The sequence below is a fragment of the Rhinatrema bivittatum genome, chromosome 3, assembly GCF_901001135.1.
Source record: "Rhinatrema bivittatum chromosome 3, aRhiBiv1.1, whole genome shotgun sequence".
NCBI lineage: Eukaryota > Metazoa > Chordata > Amphibia > Gymnophiona > Rhinatrematidae > Rhinatrema > Rhinatrema bivittatum.
The window spans coordinates 290,673,010-290,696,011 of record NC_042617.1 but is presented as its reverse complement, the minus strand read 5'-3'; the positions used below and the strand labels follow the sequence as shown (position 1 = coordinate 290,696,011).

General features: G+C 46.2%; 1 protein-coding gene across 1 annotated transcript in view; it reads left to right on the top strand.

Moving 5' to 3' along the window:
- The window catches only part of CTDSP2 (CTD small phosphatase 2), a 66,701-nt gene that overhangs the window by 19,163 nt on the left and 24,536 nt on the right, over window positions 1-23,002 (top strand). The window contains exon 2 of the mRNA XM_029594940.1: window positions 18,617-18,765. Coding sequence (XP_029450800.1) covers window positions 18,617-18,765 — 149 coding nt within the window. The remainder of the gene's footprint in view (window positions 1-18,616; window positions 18,766-23,002) is intronic.

The window sequence follows — 23,002 nt, the reverse complement described above, 5'->3', positions numbered from 1 at the left end:
CAAAACCAGGACTGGCCGAAAACGTTTCCCACCTGGAACTGGGTAACGTGGCAGTTCTGTACCATTGTATCCTTTACAATTGCAACCACACTGGGATCCATCCAAGCATCTTGCTTCACTTGGGTCCTTGTATTTGACCCCCGCAGTTTCCTCCTCCTCCTCCTTTGGGCTTCCAGCTCAGCCAGAACCGGCCTCTGGGTTGAGTTAGGGCACTGTAAGCCCTCATCAACAACTGTTCTGGGTATTATTTCCTCTCCCAATTTACTTTAGTTCAGTCGTTGGCCCAGGGACCAGAGGCTTTGCACGTGTGTTTGAGAGAGAACTTACATTTGTCTGCGTGTCTGTGTGTGTTGGTTGCAGAGGTGATGATGGTGTGTGTGAGTGTGTGTGTGTGTGCAGATATCTGAGTGTCTTTTTCTTCAGCTGTCGGGCGTAACTTCCCAGTGCTCCTCCAGTTTACGTGCATACACCCCGCAGGGTAGGCCGGGATGGATGCCCTCTGGCCGCATGCACTGTTGGCGGTGGGTGCCCCGTTTCTCCAGCGCGCTAGACCCGATGAAGCGCGTAATTTTTGAAAGCCGCACTCCAGAGGTTGAAGAAGCGTTGCTGTGAGGCCTTCCCCAGCACGTCCCGTAAAGAAGGCTGAAAAAGAGAACTAGAAAAGTGGCGGCGGGTGTTAAAAGCATGTGGAGGATAAGCTCCCAGCTCCACCACGTAACCCGAGACTTTGCTGCTGCTGCTGCTTCCTGGCGATGACCTTGGCAGAATGCAGAGCTTGGGGGTGGCTCATTCTGGTACTGGGATGCTGCACAAGGATTTCTGGAGAAATCTTCTTCAGCTTTTAATTCCATGGTTCCTGTGCGATCCCCTAGGTGGTTTTTTTTTTTTTTTTTTAAGATGTCAGTAGATAAGCCCCACTTGTTCCACCCAGTCTGCTTAGTTGACCTGTGGGATCTTTCCTGACTTGCCCTGATATTGAGATGCTTAAATTCTGCCACAGTTTTGACTCCTTCCACCTCCTTGACATCATTCGGGAACACCAGTGGGCCAGGAGGAGCTGTGACCTGTGGTGATGGAGCTTGGAGGGCTGACTGCCAGGCCAGGAGGAACAGTTTCTCGGCCTACCCCTGCTCCTCAATATCTCAGAGGAGGAGGAGGAGGGGCCTGCACAAAAGCCTTATGCGATGAGACTCGAGGAACCAACCTCAAAGATACAAATAATGCACAAGAAGACCATGAGGTCCTGATATGAGGCTTAGAGTGGGTGAACTCAGAAGTGATATCAGTGAGTATTTCATCACAGAAAGGGAGGTGGATGCCTTGAATGGCCTCCCAGTGGAGATGGAGGAAACAAAAGCAGTAACAGACAAGAAATCCTGGCATAAACACTGAGGATCCAAAACTGAAAACGTTGAAGGGAAAGCCAGGAATTAGCTGGGTTCTATGACACTGTTATCACGTAGGGTTGCCAATCGGCTCCAGATTTTCAGGACAGGTTGATCCAGTCCTGGTTTTTTCTCCCCTGCATGCAGGTACTTATAGTCTTGCTTTTCTCAGGGAATGCAATAGGGAAATCAGAATAAGTCCCAGCATGCAGTGGGGTAAAACCAGGACTAGATCAACCTGTCCTGAAAACCTGGAGTCGGCTGGCAACCCTATGCATCAGGATGAAATTGGGCCAACAAGATGGGCCTTATGGTCCTTATCTGCTGTCAGATTCTGTATTTCCCTACCTTCCGACAGACATGGCTGGTCTCTAGAGCTGATCACCAATTTCAAGATGGCATCTCACCAGAGACCTGTAGAAAGGTGATATTACTTCTCTTGTTCTGCTAATTATACCTCTTGTACTATTTTTACAGATTCTTTTTTAAATCACTGAGGTCCCACATTAAACATCGTCTTCAGCCTTACATCTGTTCTTGACCTGTTCTATTTCATGGTTGGGGATGCTGCAGCACAGGCCGTGAGGCTCACACCGACATGCAGAAAGATTTTAAGATGTTTCCCCAGAGGAAAATCAAATTCTTCAGACTTTCAAGAAAACAGGCAACACTGCTCTTAATGTAGATGCCATGTGACCCAGTTCAAGGATGAAGAGTTTAGGCCAGCCCTGTATTTCTGACAGCCTCATCCAGATGCATTCTAGGATCTGCGGTGCTGTTATCTGCAGGGACTACAAATACCACAATGCATTGGGATGTAAATTAAAAAAATAAAACAAAACAGGACCCATCCGACATTTCCCTCATTTTTGTAAATAATTGTAATTATGAATTGTCTCATTGTTTACAAGATAGCAGCAATGCTTATAATTTGTCAAAGTATTAACAAACAATCGAAAGGGACTTTTGCTCATGTCAGAACCTGCCTTTGATTCCCCTTCACTTAGTACACACCCACTTCATTCACTCTCGCCAGTGGCCTTTTGCCTGCCTTTTGTGTGCACAATCTCACATACAGTTCTAGTTTCCAGTCATGTAAACAAAATATATTTTTTTTCAATAGTTTTCAGACTTCACCTGTAGTTTAACATATTGACCTGCATTCTTTTTTTTTTTTTAATTCTTAACTCCCTTTTCTTTTACTTTTTCCGGTATAGAGCAGCGCTGTGTTATTTGACTCTTCCATTGTGAGAAGGTACGGTCTTCCCCAGCCTTCCCACAGAACAAAATAAGTCTCTCTTTACCAGCGTTTGGGCCAACAGTACAAACCTTTTGCCGCCTTTGGGTAATGGAGTGAAAGTCCCTTCCACCTTTAACTGGGTCATTTGGTTTTGCTCTGCTCTTAAGGCCACGGCGCCACTCAGCCAGGCAGGTGCAGACAGACAGACAGACACACACACACACACACACATATGTAGAGCAGGGCTTCCAAGACCTGCGCTGGCGAGCCCAATAGCAAGGCAAATAGTAGCACCCGAAAGAGAAAATAGTATGTCGTCCGAAGCTGCTCACTCTTTCCTCTTGGGTAGGATTGCCACTTCACCCCTATGTTGAGGGAATTGAGGGAACAGGCTGATCCAGTCCTAGTTCTGTTCTGTTCCATTCCACGTGTGGCTTTGTGGTTCTGATTTTGTTAGGAACAGGAAAACTCACTAGTGCCATCACATTGATGACTGCCTGCTCGCCAGTCTGTGGATGACAATGATAGTTGAGAGCTGATATATTCAAGGTAATAATGACAGAGACAGGACCAGGTGTGCATCCTTAACAGGGCGATGAGGGGATGTGCAAAAAAAGCTGGCGTCCTTAGCGGGTAGAGGGGGAGATATGCACAAAGTGCAGAGCCCAGTATCAGCTGCATGCTGCTCCTAAGGGGAAGTAGGGCAGATACAGACACCCCCCCCCCCAAACCAGGCCCTCCAGGTCCCCTGTAACTGGATAGTAATTAGAATGAATTATTATTATATCAATCCTTCCTTCCTTTGCAGCCTGTGGCACAGTCTCAGGCAGCAAAAAGCAAGGTTGGGACGTGCACCTTGGAGGTGGCTGCATCAGGCACAAACTTCTCAGAGTGTGCAAGCACTCTCAGGAGATCCTTGTTCAGGTAAAACATGACAATTGCTATAACTTGAAGTGGAAGGTCAGCTTAATGGGTCTCCTGCTGTAACAGGAAATGTTGAAGTATAGGCCAGGTGTTGGTTGGAAATAGTGACATACAAGTTTAGATATTTACAGACAACTCGGGATTTGCCTGATGTTTTGCTTTTTTTTTTTTTTGTGAGTCGGAGGCAAAGCCACAGACTGGAGAGAAAAGAAAAACACAAGAAGTTTCTCTGCCCACCATATTTGAAGTGGATCCTCAATGTTATTCTTAGAAGATATATTTTTTTTCTTCTGGTTCCAAGAAGCTTGGGCGTGGCACATTCAGCCGGATAACAGCCAGAGGGGAACAGATCAATGTGCCTCACTCAGACTTTCTTCTGCCAGCAGATGCGTGGTGTGTGTGACACAGTGATCAGTGCACCAGGGCTATCCGTCCCCTGGCCAGTGAGATTCTAAGGAGGGATCACTGAGAAACCAGTCAGAGCCAGCCAAAATGTGGGATCAGCAAAGATCACGGGAAACCTATCCTATATCTCTTCCCCTTTATTTTTCACTGGGCAGTTTCCTCCTGCTCCTTTCTGCTTTCAACTCAGTCGGACCCAGGGCTGGTGCTTCCATTAGACAAACTAGGCAGTCGCCTAGAGCGTCGGCATTTTGGGCAGTATGATGCCCAGAGGGGCGCTGTGCCAGAACTAATACCATCCATTGGTAGGAGGGAACGCTGTGCTGGAAGTAAGTTGGGGGAGGGGGTGAATGACAGACGTTTTCCTAGGGTGCCAGATACTCTTGCACCAGTGCTGGTCAGAGCCAGGGCTGGGATCCAGCTGTGTCTAAATATATTAAGGAGAATTTGGACCGAGGCATCATTCATCCCTCGTCATCACCTGCTGGGGCTGGTTTCTTTATCGTAGGGAAGAAGGATGGATTCTTACATCCTTGCATTGACTGCAGCTGTCTTAACTCCATTACAAAAAAAAAGAACCATTATTGTAGTCCCTTAATCTCAGAGCTCTTTGACTGCCTTCGAAGTGCTCAGGTATTCACCAAATTGGATCTTAGGGGGGTGTACAACCTGATCAGAATCCGGAAAGGTGACGAATGAAAGACTTTGAATATTTAGTAATGCCCTTCAGGTTGTGCAGTCCTCCCACAGTCTTCCAATGAGATCTTCAGGGACCTTCTCTACTCTCATGTAGTAGTCTAATTGGATGATATCTTAATCTTCTCCAAGTCAATATCGGAGCATCAACGCCATGTAAACCAGGTCATCCAGAGGCTCCGCGAGCATCACCTCTATGCCAAGATAGAGAAGTGTACCTTCGAGCAAGAAGAACTTCCTTTTTTGGGATATATTCTCTCTCGCCAAGGCCTACGGATGGACCCTGATAATTAAAGGCCATACTGGGATAGCCCTGCCTTGTGGGTCTCAAAGCACTGCAGTCAATTATTATAGGCAGTTTATCCGTGATTACTCTTCTTTGGTGGCTCCACTCACAGCCCTGATTAAGAAAGGTTCAGAAACAAAAAAATGGATAAAGGGGGGCTATTCAAGCTTTCTAGCTTCTTAAAGAGGAGTTTACTCTTGATCCATGCTTGCACCACCCAGATCCGTCCAAGCCATTCACCTTGGAGGAAGATGCGTCTACCCTTGGATCTGGCACTGCTCTCCTACAACATAACAATAACGACATACTTGTGACGTGCTCCTACTTTTCAAAAACGTTCTCTCCTGCAGAGAATAACTACACTATAGGAGACCGTGAACTGCTAGCAATCAAGTTGGCCTTGAAAGAATGGTGACATCTGCTGGAAGGAGCCAAGCACTCAGTAACCATCTATATGGATCAAAAGAACCTTGAACATTTGGCGCAAGCTCAGAGACCCTAGGCAAGCCTGCTGGTCACTGTTTTTTAGTCAGTTTGACTTTGAGTTGTGGTATCGGCCTGCAGAAAAGATCCGCTGAGCCGTTGCTCTCTCCCATTCTTTTGATACGGAGGGAACCTTGGAAGCATCACAGCATATCATTGATCAAGCTAAAATTGTGATTGCGGCCACATTCACAGTTCTGCTCAGGAAGACTGTGGTATCCTAGCACCTATGACAGAAGGTTCTTCAGTGAGCTTATGACTCCCACCTGTCTGGTCATCTTGGCATTACTCGGACATTGGAATTAATTGTGTGACACTATTGGTGGCCTCAGATGAAGACCAACATTAAGCATTACGTAGATGCCTGCCTTATGTGTGCAATGAATAAAACTGTGAGAACATGACTTTGAGGGTTGTTACAGCTGCTGCCAGCCCCCAAGGAACCCTGGACCATTGTGGCCACTGACTTCGTCACTGACCTTCCCCTCTCTGGCGGGAATACCACTATATTCTTAGTAGTGAATAGATTCTTGAAGATGGCACATTTCACACCCCTTCCAGGCCTCCCATCCACTTTTGAATTTATTTATTTATTTATTCATTCATTCAATACATCTGCATGGGCTACCACTTCACATCCTCTCAGACCGAGGGGTTCAGTTTACAGCTTGCTATTGGAAAGGCCTGTGCAGAAAGGGTTTATCACCCTTAGAGTAACGGACAAACCGAACGGGTGAATCAAAGCTTCAAGGCCTTTCTGCATGCCTATGTGAACCAACAACAAGATAATTGGGCCCCTCTCCTTCCATGGGAGGAATTTGCCCATAATAATCATATGAACAGTTCCATAAGTTCATAACCCTTTTTCATCATCTTTGGGCGCCATCCCCATATAGCTAGACCTCTTCCCATCTCTGACAACTGTCCAGCAGCTAACGTGAAGGGGCAGAAGCTCCAAAAACTGTGGCAAAGCACACTTCTTTCTAGACCAATCTGCAAAATGTTTTAAAGAACCAGATAGAAAACGTTGCCCAGCATCTCACTTCCACCCGGGAAGCCTAGTCTGGTTTAGCTCCAAAAACCTAAGACTTAAGGTGCCCTCTATGATGTTCGCCCCATGATTCGTGGGCCCCTTTCTAGTCAAGTGACAATTGGGTCTTGTGGCCTACAAACGTAGATCGCTAGCATCCTTGAGGATTCACAACATATTCCACATCTCTATTAAAACCAACGATTCCTTCCTGGCAGGGCCACTGAAGAAGATTACCCAGTTCAAAGTACAAGAAATTCTAGACTCTTGAAGGGTCTGGATTCAATTACAAAACTTTATTTCTTGGAAGAACTATAGACCCAAGGAAAATTGTGGGAGCCGGCCTCCAACCTCCAAGCCCACCAACTTGTATTGGAATTTCACAGAAAATTTCCCAGAAGCCCAAGCACAGAAGACTTTGGGGGCGGGGAGCTTTGGGGGGGGGGGGGGCTGTTTTGATTCGCGGTCTGTGGGTAGGCCCCATGAGGCGTAGCACTCTCCCTGATGCCAGTCAAGTTTCTGCACGGCTGGAAGCCGCCGGAGTCAGCTTCGCATCCCGCTTGGTCTCTCCTGTCAGCCTCAGCGCGGCAGGAATGCCGTTAGACCCAGTATCCCATGCCGCCATCCCACCACGACCTAGCCTTCCCATAGGCGTGCACGCACACATGTGCACACATAATGTGCACGCAATGGCAGGAACCCCTGAGCGATGCCTACAGGTGATGTCAGCCTCTTGGGCTATTTAAGCCAAAGCCCTGCAACAGATCCTCACCTCAGCACCTGTCTCCTGATTTGCAGTTCGTGTTGCCAGCATTCCTGAGTTCCTGTATTTTCAGCTTGCCTTCTGCTGCCTTGCCTTGTGTTCTCTAGCCTTGTCTTGCCTCATCCAGCCTTGTCCTTACCTTGTTCTGCTCTTCTTGTCTTCTCCTGCTTTCTTCGTCCAGCCCGCCTCGTCTAGCTTTGACTCATTCATCTTGTCCAGTGCTTCAGTGTGTCTTCGTCCTCCCTTGGCTTGACTTTCTGGATCTTGATGTTCTGCCTGGACCTGACCACATCTGTTTATAGCCTGCTTTGACCTTGTCCTGCCTCTGACTCTGTCTGCCTGCCTGCTGCCTGTCCTGACCAGGTGTGCTGTTGGACTCTTGTTCTTGTCTCCACCCTAGTGATCCGCCTAAGACCTGCCGGCCACCAGAACCCAAGTGCTCAACTTGCAGGGGAGGTCACTGGTATAGGTGAAGCTACAGTCTGTTCCATTACAGGGTGTGTTTGCTAGCTGCTGGCATAGGCCTCGTAGGTTTGCTTACAAGGCTGCGTCAACTATCCTGCAGCACCAAGGACTCACGCCAACCTTTAAACTCTGCACTGAGTCAATGGGCTGTCCCTATTCCTCTCCTCTTATTCCAAGCTTGGAGAAGAGATGGTTGAGGGGGGATATGATAAAGGTCTACAAAATTATGAAAGGACTTGAACGGGTAAATATGAAACAGTTATTTACTCTTTCGGATAATACAAGGATTAGGGGGCAATCCATGAAGCTAGCAAGTAGCACATTTAAAATGAATCTGAGAAAATTCTTTTTCACTCAACGCATGGTTAAGTTCTGGAATTCATTGCCAGAGGATGTGGTTAAGGCAGCTGGGGAAGGGGGGGCACATGCAGGAACTGAGCATTGCTTCTGAGTGCATTTTAACCAAGAAGACTCGAGGTTTTCACTTTTGAGGTGCTGGCTGTATCCTCACGGTCCAAATGCAGCCCCAGTCTGAAGAGGAAGGAGGGGGAAGCAGCTGCCGGTGAACAGCAAGCCACAGTAAATGAATCAGGCTTTCTATGTACCATACTGGCTTTTTGCTGAGGCTTTGTCCCCTCCCTCTCCTTATGCCTGGGAAAACCTGTGGATCTAGAATCCAAACACCCTCGCCATCACTAGGCTAAGGGCTGAGTGCTGCCATGATAACACCGCAGCACAGTAAATGATGGCAGCTAAAGGCCAATCGCCCCATCCGGCCTGCCCAGTCCTTTCTGTCCACACTGCTAAGGATGCATCTCAGATGCCAGCCATAGGGCGAGACCGGCTCATAGGTTACCACTCCGTAGCCAAGGCAGATTTTGCTGTCTTTCCCCTTTGGTTTCCTGCGTGGGGAGAACGGACTGAAACTTTTCTTTCTCCCTGGCGTCACTTCAGGTCAAAGCCTGAAATGGCTAAAGCGGAGCCAAGTAGGGAAAAAATGTCGGCAACCTCTTGTGCAGCTTAAGCCAGAATGTTGCTCTCTACCATCCAGGGTAGATGAAATGCCTATTCTTTAATCTGACACCCAGGCCCTCCAAGCCCTGCACCCCCTCCCAGCTACTCCATGTCTTACCACCAAGACAGAAGTCTCTATAGAAAAAGAAAACCTAGTGATTTCTGTTTAAGGGTTTAGGAGTACACATCACGTTTCCTTATGCTGAAATCCCTGTGGGAGACAAATTTATGGTTGTTATTTACTGTTGCTTACTTCCAATTGTGAATCTTTGGCACCCTCTAGTGGATGAATGAGGTGTTGCAGCTTACTACTTTTTTTTCTTTTTGCTCTTTCGGGTTAAGGTCAATCAGTTACAAGAATAATTTGCATTTGCTCAAAATTAAAATATAGTCTGTAACCAGGAAATGAAGTCAGCCATCATTGTGAGATGAGGGACTGCTTTGACTAACAAATCTTACAGTAATACCCATTATAGGGGGGAGGAACCACACAACCAGCTATTAAGATACAGCAAAATTGTGTTATGATTTATTGCCTTGAGCTGTGTTGTAAAACCATTAGAGGGAAAACTTATTCAAATGTTACAGAGGCGAACATAAGACAGCACCTGGGACATAAGTTCTAATTCCCAGTTCTGCCACTGTGGGGCCGATGTTCTGGATGTTTTCTCTGTAGATACATAATGGGCCCCTCCTGTGTAACTTTAGAGAAGTGACTTTACATCCCTGTGCTTCAGTTCTAATTCCAAGTCATCCTTCTCTCCCTGAGCCTGAATTTACCAAGCAATGATTAGATAATAATAGCTTCCAGAGGATGAGGGAAGGAGATCATTATTGGAGCAGGTAAGGGGTCTGTGTGTGGACACACAAGGCAGAAGGACAGCTCACCAGCAGTGCAATAGGAAAATAGAAAAACTGGCTACTATTTTGGATCAAGTATTGTGATAAGTATGGAATACCTTGTTTGACAAAAAATAAATATTGACATGAAATAGCCTTTAGGGGTGAGCAGCCAAAAAAAATTTGTATCAGTTTTTCATTTCATTTGTTATTTTTTTTCCAGTTTTTTTTTTCGCTTGTTTTGTTTTTAATACACACTTAGTGCACACTAACTCAAAATTAATGCCAACTAAAAATGAAACGAAAAAACTGCTGCATATCCCTAAGGGCCTTCCTCTTTCCAATAGCCTCCAGTTCCTCTGTTGAATTTGTTTCGGCAGTTTCCGCCTTCTGCTTTTGGACTTCCAGTACACTTGGAATCAACTTCTATTGGGCCACAGAGCAATGAGCCTTCATTCACAATTACCAGGGTGGGAGTGTATCTGCACCCAGTTCTCGTCAGTCTTCGCAGAGACAATCCTCAGCTAGGGGGCCACATGACTGCAAGCCCTTCAGAAATCTGTTAAGGTGGACCCCTGAGCCCAATCACTGTGTGTCGCTGTTGAAGGATGGCTGAAGTTCCCATCTCTCCCTGCAAGGGGCTCTGTTCAAACAAATGGTAATGGAGCTTACGAGGGAGGGAGCTATACTAGATTTAGTGCTCACTAATGGAGATAATGTCTCTAATGTCCGGGTGGGTGCCCACCTCAGCACCAGTGATCATCAAACAGTATGGTTTCACATAACTAATACGATCCAGAGAAGTCGCACGAAGACCAGGGTTTTGAGTTTCAAAAACACGGACTTTGTTGAAATGGGGAAGTACCTGGAGGAAGAACTAGAAGGCTGGGAGAAAAAGAGAGAAGTGGAACAACAGTGGGCCAAACTAAAAGGAGCAATTACCAAGGCAACTAATCTATATGTTAGAAAAGTAAAGAAAAGCAAAAGAAAAATGAAACCTATCTGGTTCTCAAAGGAGGTGGCTGACATAATAAAAGCTAAAGGAACAGTGTTCAAGAAATATAAAGAATCCCAAAGGGAGGAGTACAAGGAAGAATATCTGGTAGAACTGAGGGAGGCAAAGAAAGTAATCAAGATGGCAAAAAGTCAAGCGGAAGAAAGGATTGCCAAAGAGGTAAAGAGAGGTGACAAAACATTTTTCAGATACATCAGTGAAAGGAGAAAAGTCCAAAGTGGTATACTGAAATTGAAAGATGAAAAGGATCAATGTGTGGAGAGAGACGAAGAAATGGCAGAAATATTAAACAAATACTTCAGTTCAGTGTTCACTAAAGAGGACCCTGGAGAAGGACATTCGCTAGTTAACAAGAAACTGGAGGGGAGTGGAATGGATGAAACTCCGTTTATGGAGGAGAATGTATGGGAAGAGCTAGGAAAACTGAAAGTGGACAAGGCTATGGGGCAGCATGAGGTTCATCCCAGGATACTGAGGGAGCTTAGAGATGTGCTAGAGGCTCGGCTGCGTGACCTGTTCAATAGATCCCTGGAAACGGGGATGGTGCCGAGTGATTGGAGAAGAGCGGTGATGGTCCCTCTTCACAAGAGCAGAGAGGAGGCTGGAAACTACAGGCCGGTTAGCCTCACCTCGGTGGTGGGAAAAGTAATGGAGTCGCTGCTGAAGGAAAGAATAGTGAACTATCTACAAGCAGCAGAATTGCTGGACCAGAGGCAGCATGTTTTCACCAAGGGAAGGTCCTGTTGGACGAATCTGATCGACATTTTTGATTGGGTGACTAAGGAATTGGATTGAGGAAGAGCACTCGATGTCATCTACTTGGATTTTAACAAAGCTTTTGATACGGTCCCGCACAGGAGACTTGTGAATAAAATGAGAAGCTTGGGAGTGAGTGCCAAGGTGGTGGCCTGGATTGCAAACTGGTTGAAGGACAGAAGACAATGTGTGATGGTAAATGGATCTTACTCGGAAGAGAGAGCGGTGATGAGCGGAGTGCCGCAAGGGTCGGTGTTGGGACCGGTCCTGTTCAATATCAATGTGAGTGACATCACAGATAGGATAGAAGGTAAGTATTGTCTGTTTGCGGATGATACTAAGATCTGCAACAGAGTGGACACGCCGGAAGGAGTGGAGAGAATGAGACAGGATTTAAGGAAGCTGGAAGAGTGGTCGAAGATATGGCAGCTGAGATTCAATGCCAAGAAGTGCAGAGTCAATCATATGGGGTATGGAAATCCGAAAGAAATGTATTCGATGGGGGGTGAAGCGCTGATATGCACGGAGCAGGAGAGAGACCTTGGGGTGATAGTGTCTAACGATCTGAAGTCGGCGAAACAATGTGACAAGGCGATAGCTAAAGCCAGAAGAATGCTGGGCTGCATAGAGAGAGGAATATCGAGTAAGAAAAGGGAAGTGATTATTCCCTTGTACAGATCCCTGGTGAGGCCTCACCTGGAGTTCTGTGCTCAGTTCTGGAGACCGTATCTCCGAAGGGACAGAGACAGGATGGAGGCGGTCCAGAGAAGGGCGACCAAAAAGGTAGATGGTCTTCATCGATTGACTTATGAGGAGAGATTGAAGAATCTAAATATGTACACCCTGGAGGAAAGGAGGAACAGGGGTGATATGATACAGACTTTCAGATACCTGAAAGGTTTTAATGATCCAAAGTCAACGACAAACCTTTTCTGTTGCAAAAAAAATCAGCAGAACCAGGGGTCATGATTTGAAGTTCCAGGGAGGAAGACTCAGAACCAATATCAGGAAGTATTTCTTCACGGAGAGGGTGGTGGATGCCTGGAACGCCCTTCCGGAGGAAGTGGTGAGGACCAAAACTGTGAAGGATTTCAAAGGGGCATGGGATAAACATTGTGGATCCCTAAAATCTAGAGGATGGGAATGACGGCTACAGTCTAGAGGATGGGAATGACGGCTACAACCTGGTGATTAATACCCGTATTCAACGGCAAGAGAAAATGTGGAAAAAAGGATTTGCATTCACAAATAAGCGGGGGAGTAGCTTGCTTGTTGCGGCGATTACTACCCCAAACCAAATAAGCCTGATACTTCTCTTGGAATATATATGCAGCGCAGCTCTCTGCTTCAACGGCGGAAAGATGAAGAAAAGAGGATTTATATTCAGTCAACAACCAACAAGGACTGAATGGCACAGGCTGGGTAAACAAATAGGAGTGGGAGTAGCTTGCTTATTGCGGCGGTTACTACCCCTAACCAATTAAGCTTGATACTTCACTTAGATACAACTCCAGCACTGCTCTCTTCATCAGTGGTGGGGGGGGGGGGGGGGAGGAAATTAGAACCATAAAGTTACCAATAAGAGCCAAGAGTAACAGATAAGTATGAGAAAAATAAGAGTGAAAGCTTGCTGGGCAGACTGGATGGGCCATTTGGTCTTCTTCTGCCAGCACTTCTATGTTTCTATGGATCACTGCTGTTTTGAAACAGGGCCGACTGGATATTCCTTCCCTAAAACTGCACATTTGGAGGAAACTAGAGAACGAGCTTTCTTGATAGCAGGATCCTTACTCTGGAAGTCCCGTTCAATTGAAATCAGTCTACTACTTCAAAAAGGCATTTCTATGCCGCAGAGCCTATTCCTGATTATTTCATCCTAATAGTCCCGTATGCTAGACCTTGGTCTTTGTTATGTTTCTAATGAAGTGACTGTATGAGGTTTTTATTGTATTATTGGTGTTTTAAATGATGTATGTATTTTGTACCCCGCCCTGAACGTAGGCAACAAACATTTTAAAATAAATAAATACATACATTTTCAGAAGGCATTTGACAAAGGCCCCCATGAGAGACTCCGCGAAGTTAAAAGGCATGGGATAGGAGGCAGTGTCGTATTGTGGCTTGGTAACAGGTCAACAGACAGGAAACACCCTAAATAATAGTTTTCCCAGTGAAGAAAGGTAAATGCAGACGTGTCTCACAGATCTGTACTGGGACTGGTGCTTTTTAGCACATTTATAAATGATCTCAAAAAGGGATCGGTGAGTGAGGTGATCAAATATGCAGATAACACAGAATTATTCAGAGTTGCTAAAACAGCAGCAGATTCTGAGAAACCTCAGAAGGACCTTAGGAGGCTAGGAGGTTTGGGCATCTCAATGGCAGATGAAATGTAATGTGGACAAATGCAAGGTAACATAGTAGTGATGGCAGAAAAAAAAACCAAACAGGCCATCCAGTCTGCCCAGCAAGTTTCTTATGGTAGCAGCTGCCGCTCTGTGCAGGTTGCCCCCACAGTTCTGTTGAGGGTAGTGACTGCCGCTTCTGCATGATGGCGATAGGGAAAAATAATCCCAGTCTAGGCGCACAACGTTGGGTTCCCCATCAGGAGTCACCTCCCAGGTAAAGGATCTTGGAGTCATTGTGGACAGTATGTTGACATCATCAGCTCAGTGTTTGGTGGTGGTCAAGAAAGCAAATAGAATGTTAGGAACCATTTGCAAAAATAAAACCAGATAATAAAACAGAGAGCGTAATAATGCCCGGGTATTGATCCATGGTGTGGCTGCGCCTTGAGTATTGTGTGCAGTTCTGGTTACCCCAGCTCAAAACAAAAAGATAAAGCAGAACTAGAAAAGGTACAGAGAAGGGCAACAAAAAATGGTAAAGGGGATGGAACGGCTCCCTTATGAAGAGAGGCTAAACAGGTTGGGTCCCTTCAGCTTGGAGAAGAGACTGCTGAGGGGGGATCTGACAGAGGTTTATAAAATCACGAGTGGGATAGAACAGGTAAATAGAGAACAGGTACTTACCCTTTCAATTAGTTTGAAGCAAGGCTGGTGCTAGCTTTTTTGCTACCCTGGGCAAAGAATCACTGCTGCCTCATTCTGGTTTTCTTTTAGTAACCAGAACACAATAGAAACAGTCTCTATGTCAGTTTCTCTCTCACACTCTCACTCAGTCTGAAAGAAAGCCCAGCTCCTTCTCCTAAAGCTAAATATCGACATCCACCTGTCCTCCATCTTATTAGCCCATCCACAAGTCCAAAATGCTTGACTGGAGCAGGATCGATCCTCAGGGGCTCCGACGCACCTGACAAGTAGGTGGAAATAGCGCTGGTTGGCCCAGAAGTGCCTTCGTACAACAGAACGTCGCCGGTCTGAGGCAGGCGGGGTGGGAGTGCCTGGGGTTCACTTCTATCCCATTTCAGCATTTTGGGGTAAGATAAGGCCAGGAGGAAGGGGGAAGGCTCAGTGCAAGGGTATTAGGCACCTTAGGTGAAACTTACAGCCTTGTGCCCCACCGTCCCCCTCTCACAGCAGTCTCCACGCACAATTAAAACCATGCGTTTATAATAACAGATTTTACATAAAAAGGGGCATGCAAATTACAGTCTTCTGAGGTTAAAATATCACTTATAGTAGCAACATGTATATTCTGTTTACACGCAGTGCTGTGGTGCCAATCGGAAAACCCTTCCGGGAAAGCATATGCTGTTAGACCTGTTGTAATACATGTTGGTTGTGAGAAAGCCATGAGTAAACTGAATTAGTAAACTCCTTCATTTCTCTCTGCTTCTACGGCAGGGAGAAAAGGGGGTTTGGATTCAGACAGCAACCAGTGAGGGTCCTGACTTTTACGATCTGGGGAACTGATAAGCATGGGGGGTAACTTGCTGGGGCGGCGGTTACTACCCTTGACCAAAGAGCCTTTATATTCTTGATGCAACTCCGTCATTGCTCTCTGCTTCTACGGCAGGGAGAAAAGGGGGTTTGGATTCAGACAGCAACCAATGGGGGTCCTGACTTTTATGGTCTGGGGAAAAAACTCAGACTGCTTCTATGGCCAAGTTCATAGGCAAAGCACTGAAACAGCATGGTCTGAATTTTCAGTTGCTAGCAAGTACATTTTTATGGGTTATCATAAGGCTAGGGGGTAAGTGCACAGAGCAGCAGTTGCTATCTTTAAAAGAAACATGAAGTAACCTGCACGATACAGTGGATACCACCATGGGAGGCTTGCTGGGCAGACGGATGGACTGTTTTGATCCTTTTCTGCTGTTATTTCTATGCTTCTATGTTTAGAATTACAATACGGTACATCAAAACAGCACTGACGTCAAGAATTCAAACAGCAAAGACTCTGCCAATGAAAAGGCAACACTGCAAATATTGTACCAGGCCCTAAATTACCAATACACCTCCTATTAGGAAAACAGAACTATCCAAGCTGCTATAAATCCCTACACAGAAACTACACATAGCAGAATACTTCACCTTGGACACACATGCAGACCACAGACAGACAGACCCTCACCAAATACAGAATAAAGAGACCATAAATTATAAATAGAAATGTGCAGACAGTAACTGAACTGGAAACCGCAACAAGTCAGACTTTGCATTCAATGCCACAGTGAAAAATAGAAACAGCATCATTCCACATAAAACATCAAACAATAAAATCAAGTAATATGAAACAAAAATCATAATAGTAAAATCATACTAATAAAAGGATAAATATTTCAAAACAGCTAACAAATAGACTATGCAATAATGAAAAACTCATATAAATATTTTTCCCAAACATCAAATAAAATATTTCAAAACAGCAGACACATTAACACCCAATAATTAAAACTAATAAAGATTATAAATTATTCCCCACTTTCCATACCTGGGAACTTTTGATTTCCAGTCATCCTGAGATTGTCTTGAACAAATGTGTGTGTGTGTGTGGTAGGGGAGATGACAAGGGGTCATCCATATACTTTCTCCTCTCTGTCTATATACACAAACTCTCTAACACACACACACTGACACACACATATACTCTCTCATATGCACACATGCACTCACATACACTCTCTCACACATGTTCTCTCTCATACACATACTCTTCAACATACATACTCCTATCTCTCTCACATACACAATTCTCTCTTACGCACATGCTTTCTCACTGCCACTCATTACCTCTTTCACTCACATACACACACACACCTTCTCTCACTTACATACATTCTGTCTCACACACACACACACACACACTCCCTCTCACACATTCTCATCTCATATACATACTCCCTTTCTCACACACACACATATTCACTTTCACACACATTTCCTCTCTCTCTCACACACACACACAAACACACATGCTCCTTCACACACATGCATTCTCTCATACACATACATAGTCTATCACTGACATGCACACACACACACATGTACTCTCTCTCACATACACATACATACTCCCTCACCCACAACCACAACCACACACTCCCTCTCTCACTTACACATGCTTTCTCATACACCACACACACACACTCTCTCTCTCTCTCTCCCTCCCTCTTTAACTCAGCCAGGCTTCTCTCTTTCTGTACCCTTCTGCCTCTGGCAGTTGGGCTCCGCTGGTAGTGTGGCACTGGGTATCTTCCTCTCTTTGTAGTCTTTGGCTGCAGGTCCCCCATGCCAGTCCTTTCTCTCCCTTTTCAATCTTTTGCTGCCACTAGCCCTGCGCTGGGCCTCTTTCTGCAGTTTGTGGCCACCAATGGCAGTGTGCTAAACTTCTCTCTCTCTCTCTCTCTTTAAAGTCTTTGGTTGGCAATGACCCCGAACAGATCCTCTCTCTCTTCAATCTTCAGCTACTGCCGTTGCTATACTGGGCCTCTCTGTCTGTAGTCTTCAGCTGCCAGTGTATGTGTATGTGATAGAGAGTACATTTGGTCCATTCAGGACCTGTGCTTCTGTCCCTGCCTCTCCGGGGTGTTCTGGCCCGTTAAATTGCATGGTTTGCACATCCAGTAGCGCCAGGCCTGATAATAAGACTAGGGGACACTCCATGAAATTAACAAGTATCAGATTTAAAACAAATCAGAGAAAGTATTTTTTCATTAAATGCACAATTGAGCTGTAGAATTTGTTGCCAAAGGATGTAACCAAGGCATCTAGCATAGTTGGGTTTAAAGGGGTTTTGGACAAGTTCCTGCAGGAAAAGTTATAAATCACTATTAGGCAGGTAGACTTGGGAAAGCCACTGCTTATTGCTGGGATGGAGCTGCAGGGAATGGATCTACTCTGAGATCTGCTGGGTACTGTTTGAGATAGGATGCTGGACCCAATGGACCTTTGGACTGACGCAGCATGACACATCTTATCTTCTCAAGGTTTGCGTCCCACTTGTAAAAATGACTGATGGGTGGTGCACTAAAGATCCTCTGTCATGCAGTGAGTGAGGGACCCCTCCTCAACCCCCAGTTAGGATTACTACCTGGATTTGTCATAAATAACAGGGGAATCCAATCCTGGTTTTATCTTATTGCATGTCAACGCTAATCCCTTCCCAGGGCTGTAGGAAGAGAGAGAGAGCACGGGAGTAAAGAAACCGCTTCCCAGGACCCAAGAGCAGAGAGAGAACATAGGAACATAAAAAATTGCCATACTGGGTCAGACCAAGGGTCCACCAAGCCCAGCAACCTGTTTCCAACAGTGGCCAATCCAGGCTACAAGTACCTGGCAAATACCCAAACATTAAAGAGTGAGGGCAAATGAAATGGTACTCATCTCTCTACTTGTATCTGTCAAATCTTTAGGGGAGGTTCAGTAATCTATTAGTTAGAGTATTGACCTATGATTCAGGAGAGGTTCTGGGATGATTCCTCTCTGCTATGGATTGTCTCTGTGTGAGTTTGGAGAAATCACTTTATTTCTCTCAGCTTTAATTCTAATCTCCATTTCTATCACTGATTCTTGCTGGGTGACCTTGGTCAAGTCATATTATCTTAATCTTTGGGAATCAGTTGAAAAGTGTCTGACAACTCTGACTTTCATAGTTTCAAATCTCTCTCTAGCTGTCTGTCTTTCTATGCATGTGTGTGTATATCTATTAGGGATGGGCAATCGTTTTTCCCGAATTAGGCAATTTTAATGAAATGTTTCGGAAAAAATTCATTTTTGGGGTAGCGCGCGCTAACGGGGATTAACGCGCCTCCCTCACACCCAGCGCCGTCTCCGTGCGTGTGACGGACACTCTCTTTATACAGTACATGTCTTGTAAAGACTTCCTTTGCATTCACTTCTCCTTTGCTTTCAGGTCTCGTGTCCAAGTCCTCCCCCAAGAAACCTCGCAGCAAAAGCCTCTTCAAAGCTCTCTTCTGCTGCCTCCGTGCACGGAATGGCGGGCAGGCGGGCTGCGCGGGTGAGCACCCGCCACAGACGGAGGAAAGCGGCACCATTGCGAAGGTAAACTTGGAGAAAGGGCCCAGGTGGGTGGGGGAGGGCGGGCAGCGGGCCCGAAGAAGACTTAAACCTTTTTTTTTTTTAAATGCCATTATTTCGCTCCTCCACTGTCATGGTTGTTTTTATTTTGTCCTTCTTGAAACCTTTTATTAAAAAGAGGAATGCTGACGTCTACCTGGGCAGTGATGAAGTAATGGAGTCACGTCACAATTATTTCCTCACATTCTAACGATTATTATTTTGTTCTCCGTCAACAAGCAGGCATGAATTAGCCATAATGTGTAGGCGATGTCATCTGATGGTGCCGAGATGGACCCCGCTCTCAAGCTGCCTCGTGAGCCCCTTAAGCTTTTCTTTGCCCAAGCGTCCATAGTCTCTCTCTTAAATGTTTTCAATTTTGGCCTTTCTGACTTTTTGCTGCTGCCCCAGTGGCCCTTCAAAGATGAACTTTTCACTTCTAACAACAACAAAACAATAAAAAAAAAATCCCTATCAAGGATAAGTCTGGAGAAGTCAAAAACTAAGAAGTCCCATGCTCAGCAGCTTCTGTGGACGCTGTGTATGTCCATCACGGAAACACATACCGTCTGCTCTCGCTGCTTGGGCCTGCTCTTTGCCTTTTCCAACTGCTACAGCTGGGCTCGGTTGTCCTGTAGGTTGCAGTAGCACCGTGCCTGGAAGATGGAGGTCCTGAGGAAGGTGCCGGTGAGTAAGAGCCCTGGTAGCGGAGCCTCTCCGCATCCAGGAACAAAGTGTCATCAGGCTTGCATCACAGGTTGAGGCAGAAGACCTTCCCCATCTCAAACCTTGCAAGCATAGGAAGGCTCCCCCTCCTGTGGTGCCAGTTCTCGGATCTGCCTCCAGTCAGGAGTTGAGTTTCACATGGAAGCCCGTAGCACTGGTTGAGACACCAAAAGAAGAGCGCCCAAATGATACAAGGGATCCCATTTGGGGGCCTTCCCTATCAGAGCCAAAAAAAAAAAAGTCGATATCATGAGCACATGACTCCCCCAGAGCAGGCCCCTCCTTGACGCCGAGACAGAAGATAGCCTCGTCAGTACAGTCTCTTCTTCCTTCATGGCACTGTAGATTTCCATGTTGCCGAGTCATTTGTTCTTCCCAGACCCGGGGCTAACCAGGGCGTCATCCCTGTGCACTGTAAGGCAAAATTGCCCTACTCAGTGCAGAATGCCAGGGTGCTGTCAGTCGCATCAGAGCAGAATGCTTCGGTGCATCAGCCCAGGAGTCCTGCCACTGAAGCTACGGCATGGTGGCAGGCACAGTTGGCACTGTCCATGGACAAGGGCCCCATGCGACAGGAAGTACTGATGCAACTGTTGTGGAGTTCATCAGCACCAGCCGCTGCCATGGTGTAGAGTTCCTCCATGGCTGTACAGACCGCCCTTAATGATGAGGAATCAGTCTGGATTTTTGAAGAGGATGCATCTCCTTTATCTCCAGTGCAGAGGGTTTCCCAGCCTGTGGGAGCTCAGCTGTCAGATCAAGTGAAGAATTTATTTTCCTCTTAAGCCCTGGAGATCAGAAAGGGAAATTCGAAACTCTCCTAACCAAGACAAAGGAAATGTTCCCACATAGTGGGGCCACCCAAGGTCTTACTTCCCACACCAGTACATGCTTCTCCTCAAGAGCTTCTGGGGTTAGGAGTAAGTCCTTGCCATGAGGTGATGGATTCTCCTCTATGGGAGTCCCATCACGAGTTGGAAAGGGATCAAGTGGACTCTGTCCATTCTGTGCTCTTACCAGATATTTCTCCCTCAGTACATTGGAAGTCTCTGCTTCAGTAGCTGTCACCCTCCTCAAGGTTGTGTTCCCCTATGATTGGGGGAGGAGGAAGATCTTTTGGGGATTCCTTCAATTCCCCTTTCTGAATTGCTTCAGCCTACTTCTTCTCCAGAGAATCTCTACTATTCTAGTTCTTGGGTAAACTGGCAAATACACAGTCCATCAGTGTCAGGAAAGAAAGGGACCCGAGAACAGATATCTTTTTCAGTTTTTCCAGTTTACCACAGATTCTGTGGCTATCCCAGTTCACATTCTTCTTCAGGACCTCCATATGAGGATATGGCAGACACTGATGTCATGCCTGCTGGTGGCCTGGAAACTGGATTTAAAATATAGGGTACAAGCTTCCCCAGGTTTTGGGATTGTCCAGCTTCCCCACTGCTTGATAGTAGTGGTGCAGAAGTGAACCCTTGGGCTGAGGGGGATTTGGTGTAACCTGCAGAGAGGAGCCCTGCAGGTCTCTACTGTTGGCAGGCAGTGCTGGCTGATGCAGAGGCCCAACTGGAGCTTCAATACTACCAGCCCTCGTTCCCCTTAGGTCGAGCCCTCGGGTGCTGGGGCAGGCTGGACTTAGGCACAGGCTTCTGTGGAAGTGAAGATCCATCGTGAAGAAGGTGTGGGCCAGCACAGTAGGAGAAGGCAGAGTCTGGTTGAGCAACGGTCAGGGCAGGCGGCAGGCAAACAGAATCGAGATCAGGCTGTGGTCAGAGGCTGGCTGAGTTCACTCAGTGTTGTGGTTCAGGCAGTGGTCAGGGCAGGCAGAGTTCAGTCAGAAATGGAAAGCAGGCAGTGGTCAGAGGCAGGTGGAAGTCAGGTAGTGTCGAGGTCCAGTCTGCGGTCAAGTCAGAAGTTCAATCCAAGGTCAAAGCCAGAAGTGCAATCTGATGAGATGAGGAAAGAAGAGGAGGGCAAAGTATCACAGGAGGAAGACAAGATGCTGAAGACAGACGAAGGGAAGACTGACCATGAAGACAAGAACTCAGAAGACAAACCAGACAGACAGGGACCAGGAACTTGGACACAGGAACTCAGGAATGACACACAGCGGGATCAGGAACCAGGAACTTAGCTCTGGCAAAGCACTTCTCCAATGGAGTCGACCTATTGCCAAGGCGTCTGAGTGCAGGATGAGCGAGCTTTATATGCCCAGGGAGAGCTGATGTCATCAGAGGGCACCGTAGGGGATTTCCCACCATGGACCCTTTAAATCACTGGTGTTCGGGCGCACACACACCTAGGGGCAGCTCTGGAGTGCGTCAGCATTTACCTGTGTGTCAGACCTTTGCAGCATGGCGGCCAGCTGCGGACTGCATCAGGGGTTCTGCCCCGATGACGGGGGTATCTGGCAGCTGGTTGGGATTGGAGGTAAGAGTGGCAGTTTGCAGGACGGAGCCGTGGATCACTAGTCACAACAAGTAGTGGCATCAGCACTGAAACATGCGAAGTGCACTCCAACTTATCTCCTGGGAAGGACCTAAAAGCGTTGCGCTTGTTTGGGAAAAAGTTTTTTCCAGGAATTCATGTTGAGACTCCGTATCACAGATCCTCTTCTCTGCATGGTACAATATTTGCATGAAAGCGTGCAAAAGCTTAAGTCTTTTATGAATTTGACAGACCTAGAGCAAGTGGACTTCCACTGAGCAGTGAAGGACATGGAAGAATGTGAGAAGCACCTAATCTATTCTACTTATGAAGCTTTTGATAATGTGGCCAGGGCTTTGGCTGCTTCCTATGTGCCCAATTGCTCACATGGCTATTGTGGCCTCCAATAGAATTACATGATCATTTTGCAGAATCATCCTGTACAGCGTACAATGTATTCAGTGACAAAGTTCAAGAGATGGTGGTTCTGATTAAAATGTAAATAATTGGTGGATGACCAGCCCATCAAAAGCAATGCAATAGGCAGAGAGGAGTAGTCTAAAAGTAGGGAGTCCATAAGCTAATGCAAATTAGAACGAGAGTTTATTAAGCTTCAAGTATGTGTCAAGAAAAAATAATACACTTGTAATCGCTTTCATGGTCCCCCCAACACGGACTGTGTTTCGATTGACTGACTTGGGAGGGACCTCAATCAATAGTCTTAGTGAAAGCAATTACAAATATATTATTTCTTTGTGACATATCTTTGAAGTTTAATAAACTCTCGTTCTAATTTGCCTTAGCTTATGGGCTCTGATTAAAGAAAATCAATCCAACTTGCAAATGTTATTAGCTATGGCAGGAAACCTCCTTGCCATTGACCAGTGCCAGTATTTTCTCTACAAGTGTCCATTCTTTCAAAGTCTTCCCTTCCACTCTTTTCAGTGGCATTAAGCTCCTTTCATTCTTCAGCAGCCGCAGTTGTTCCACTGGAGGTCGACAGAGAGAAAAGTATCAACCAAAGGCTCAGCAGCAGACACGACCTAATACTGAAGGACCGGTTTTGGATATTTTG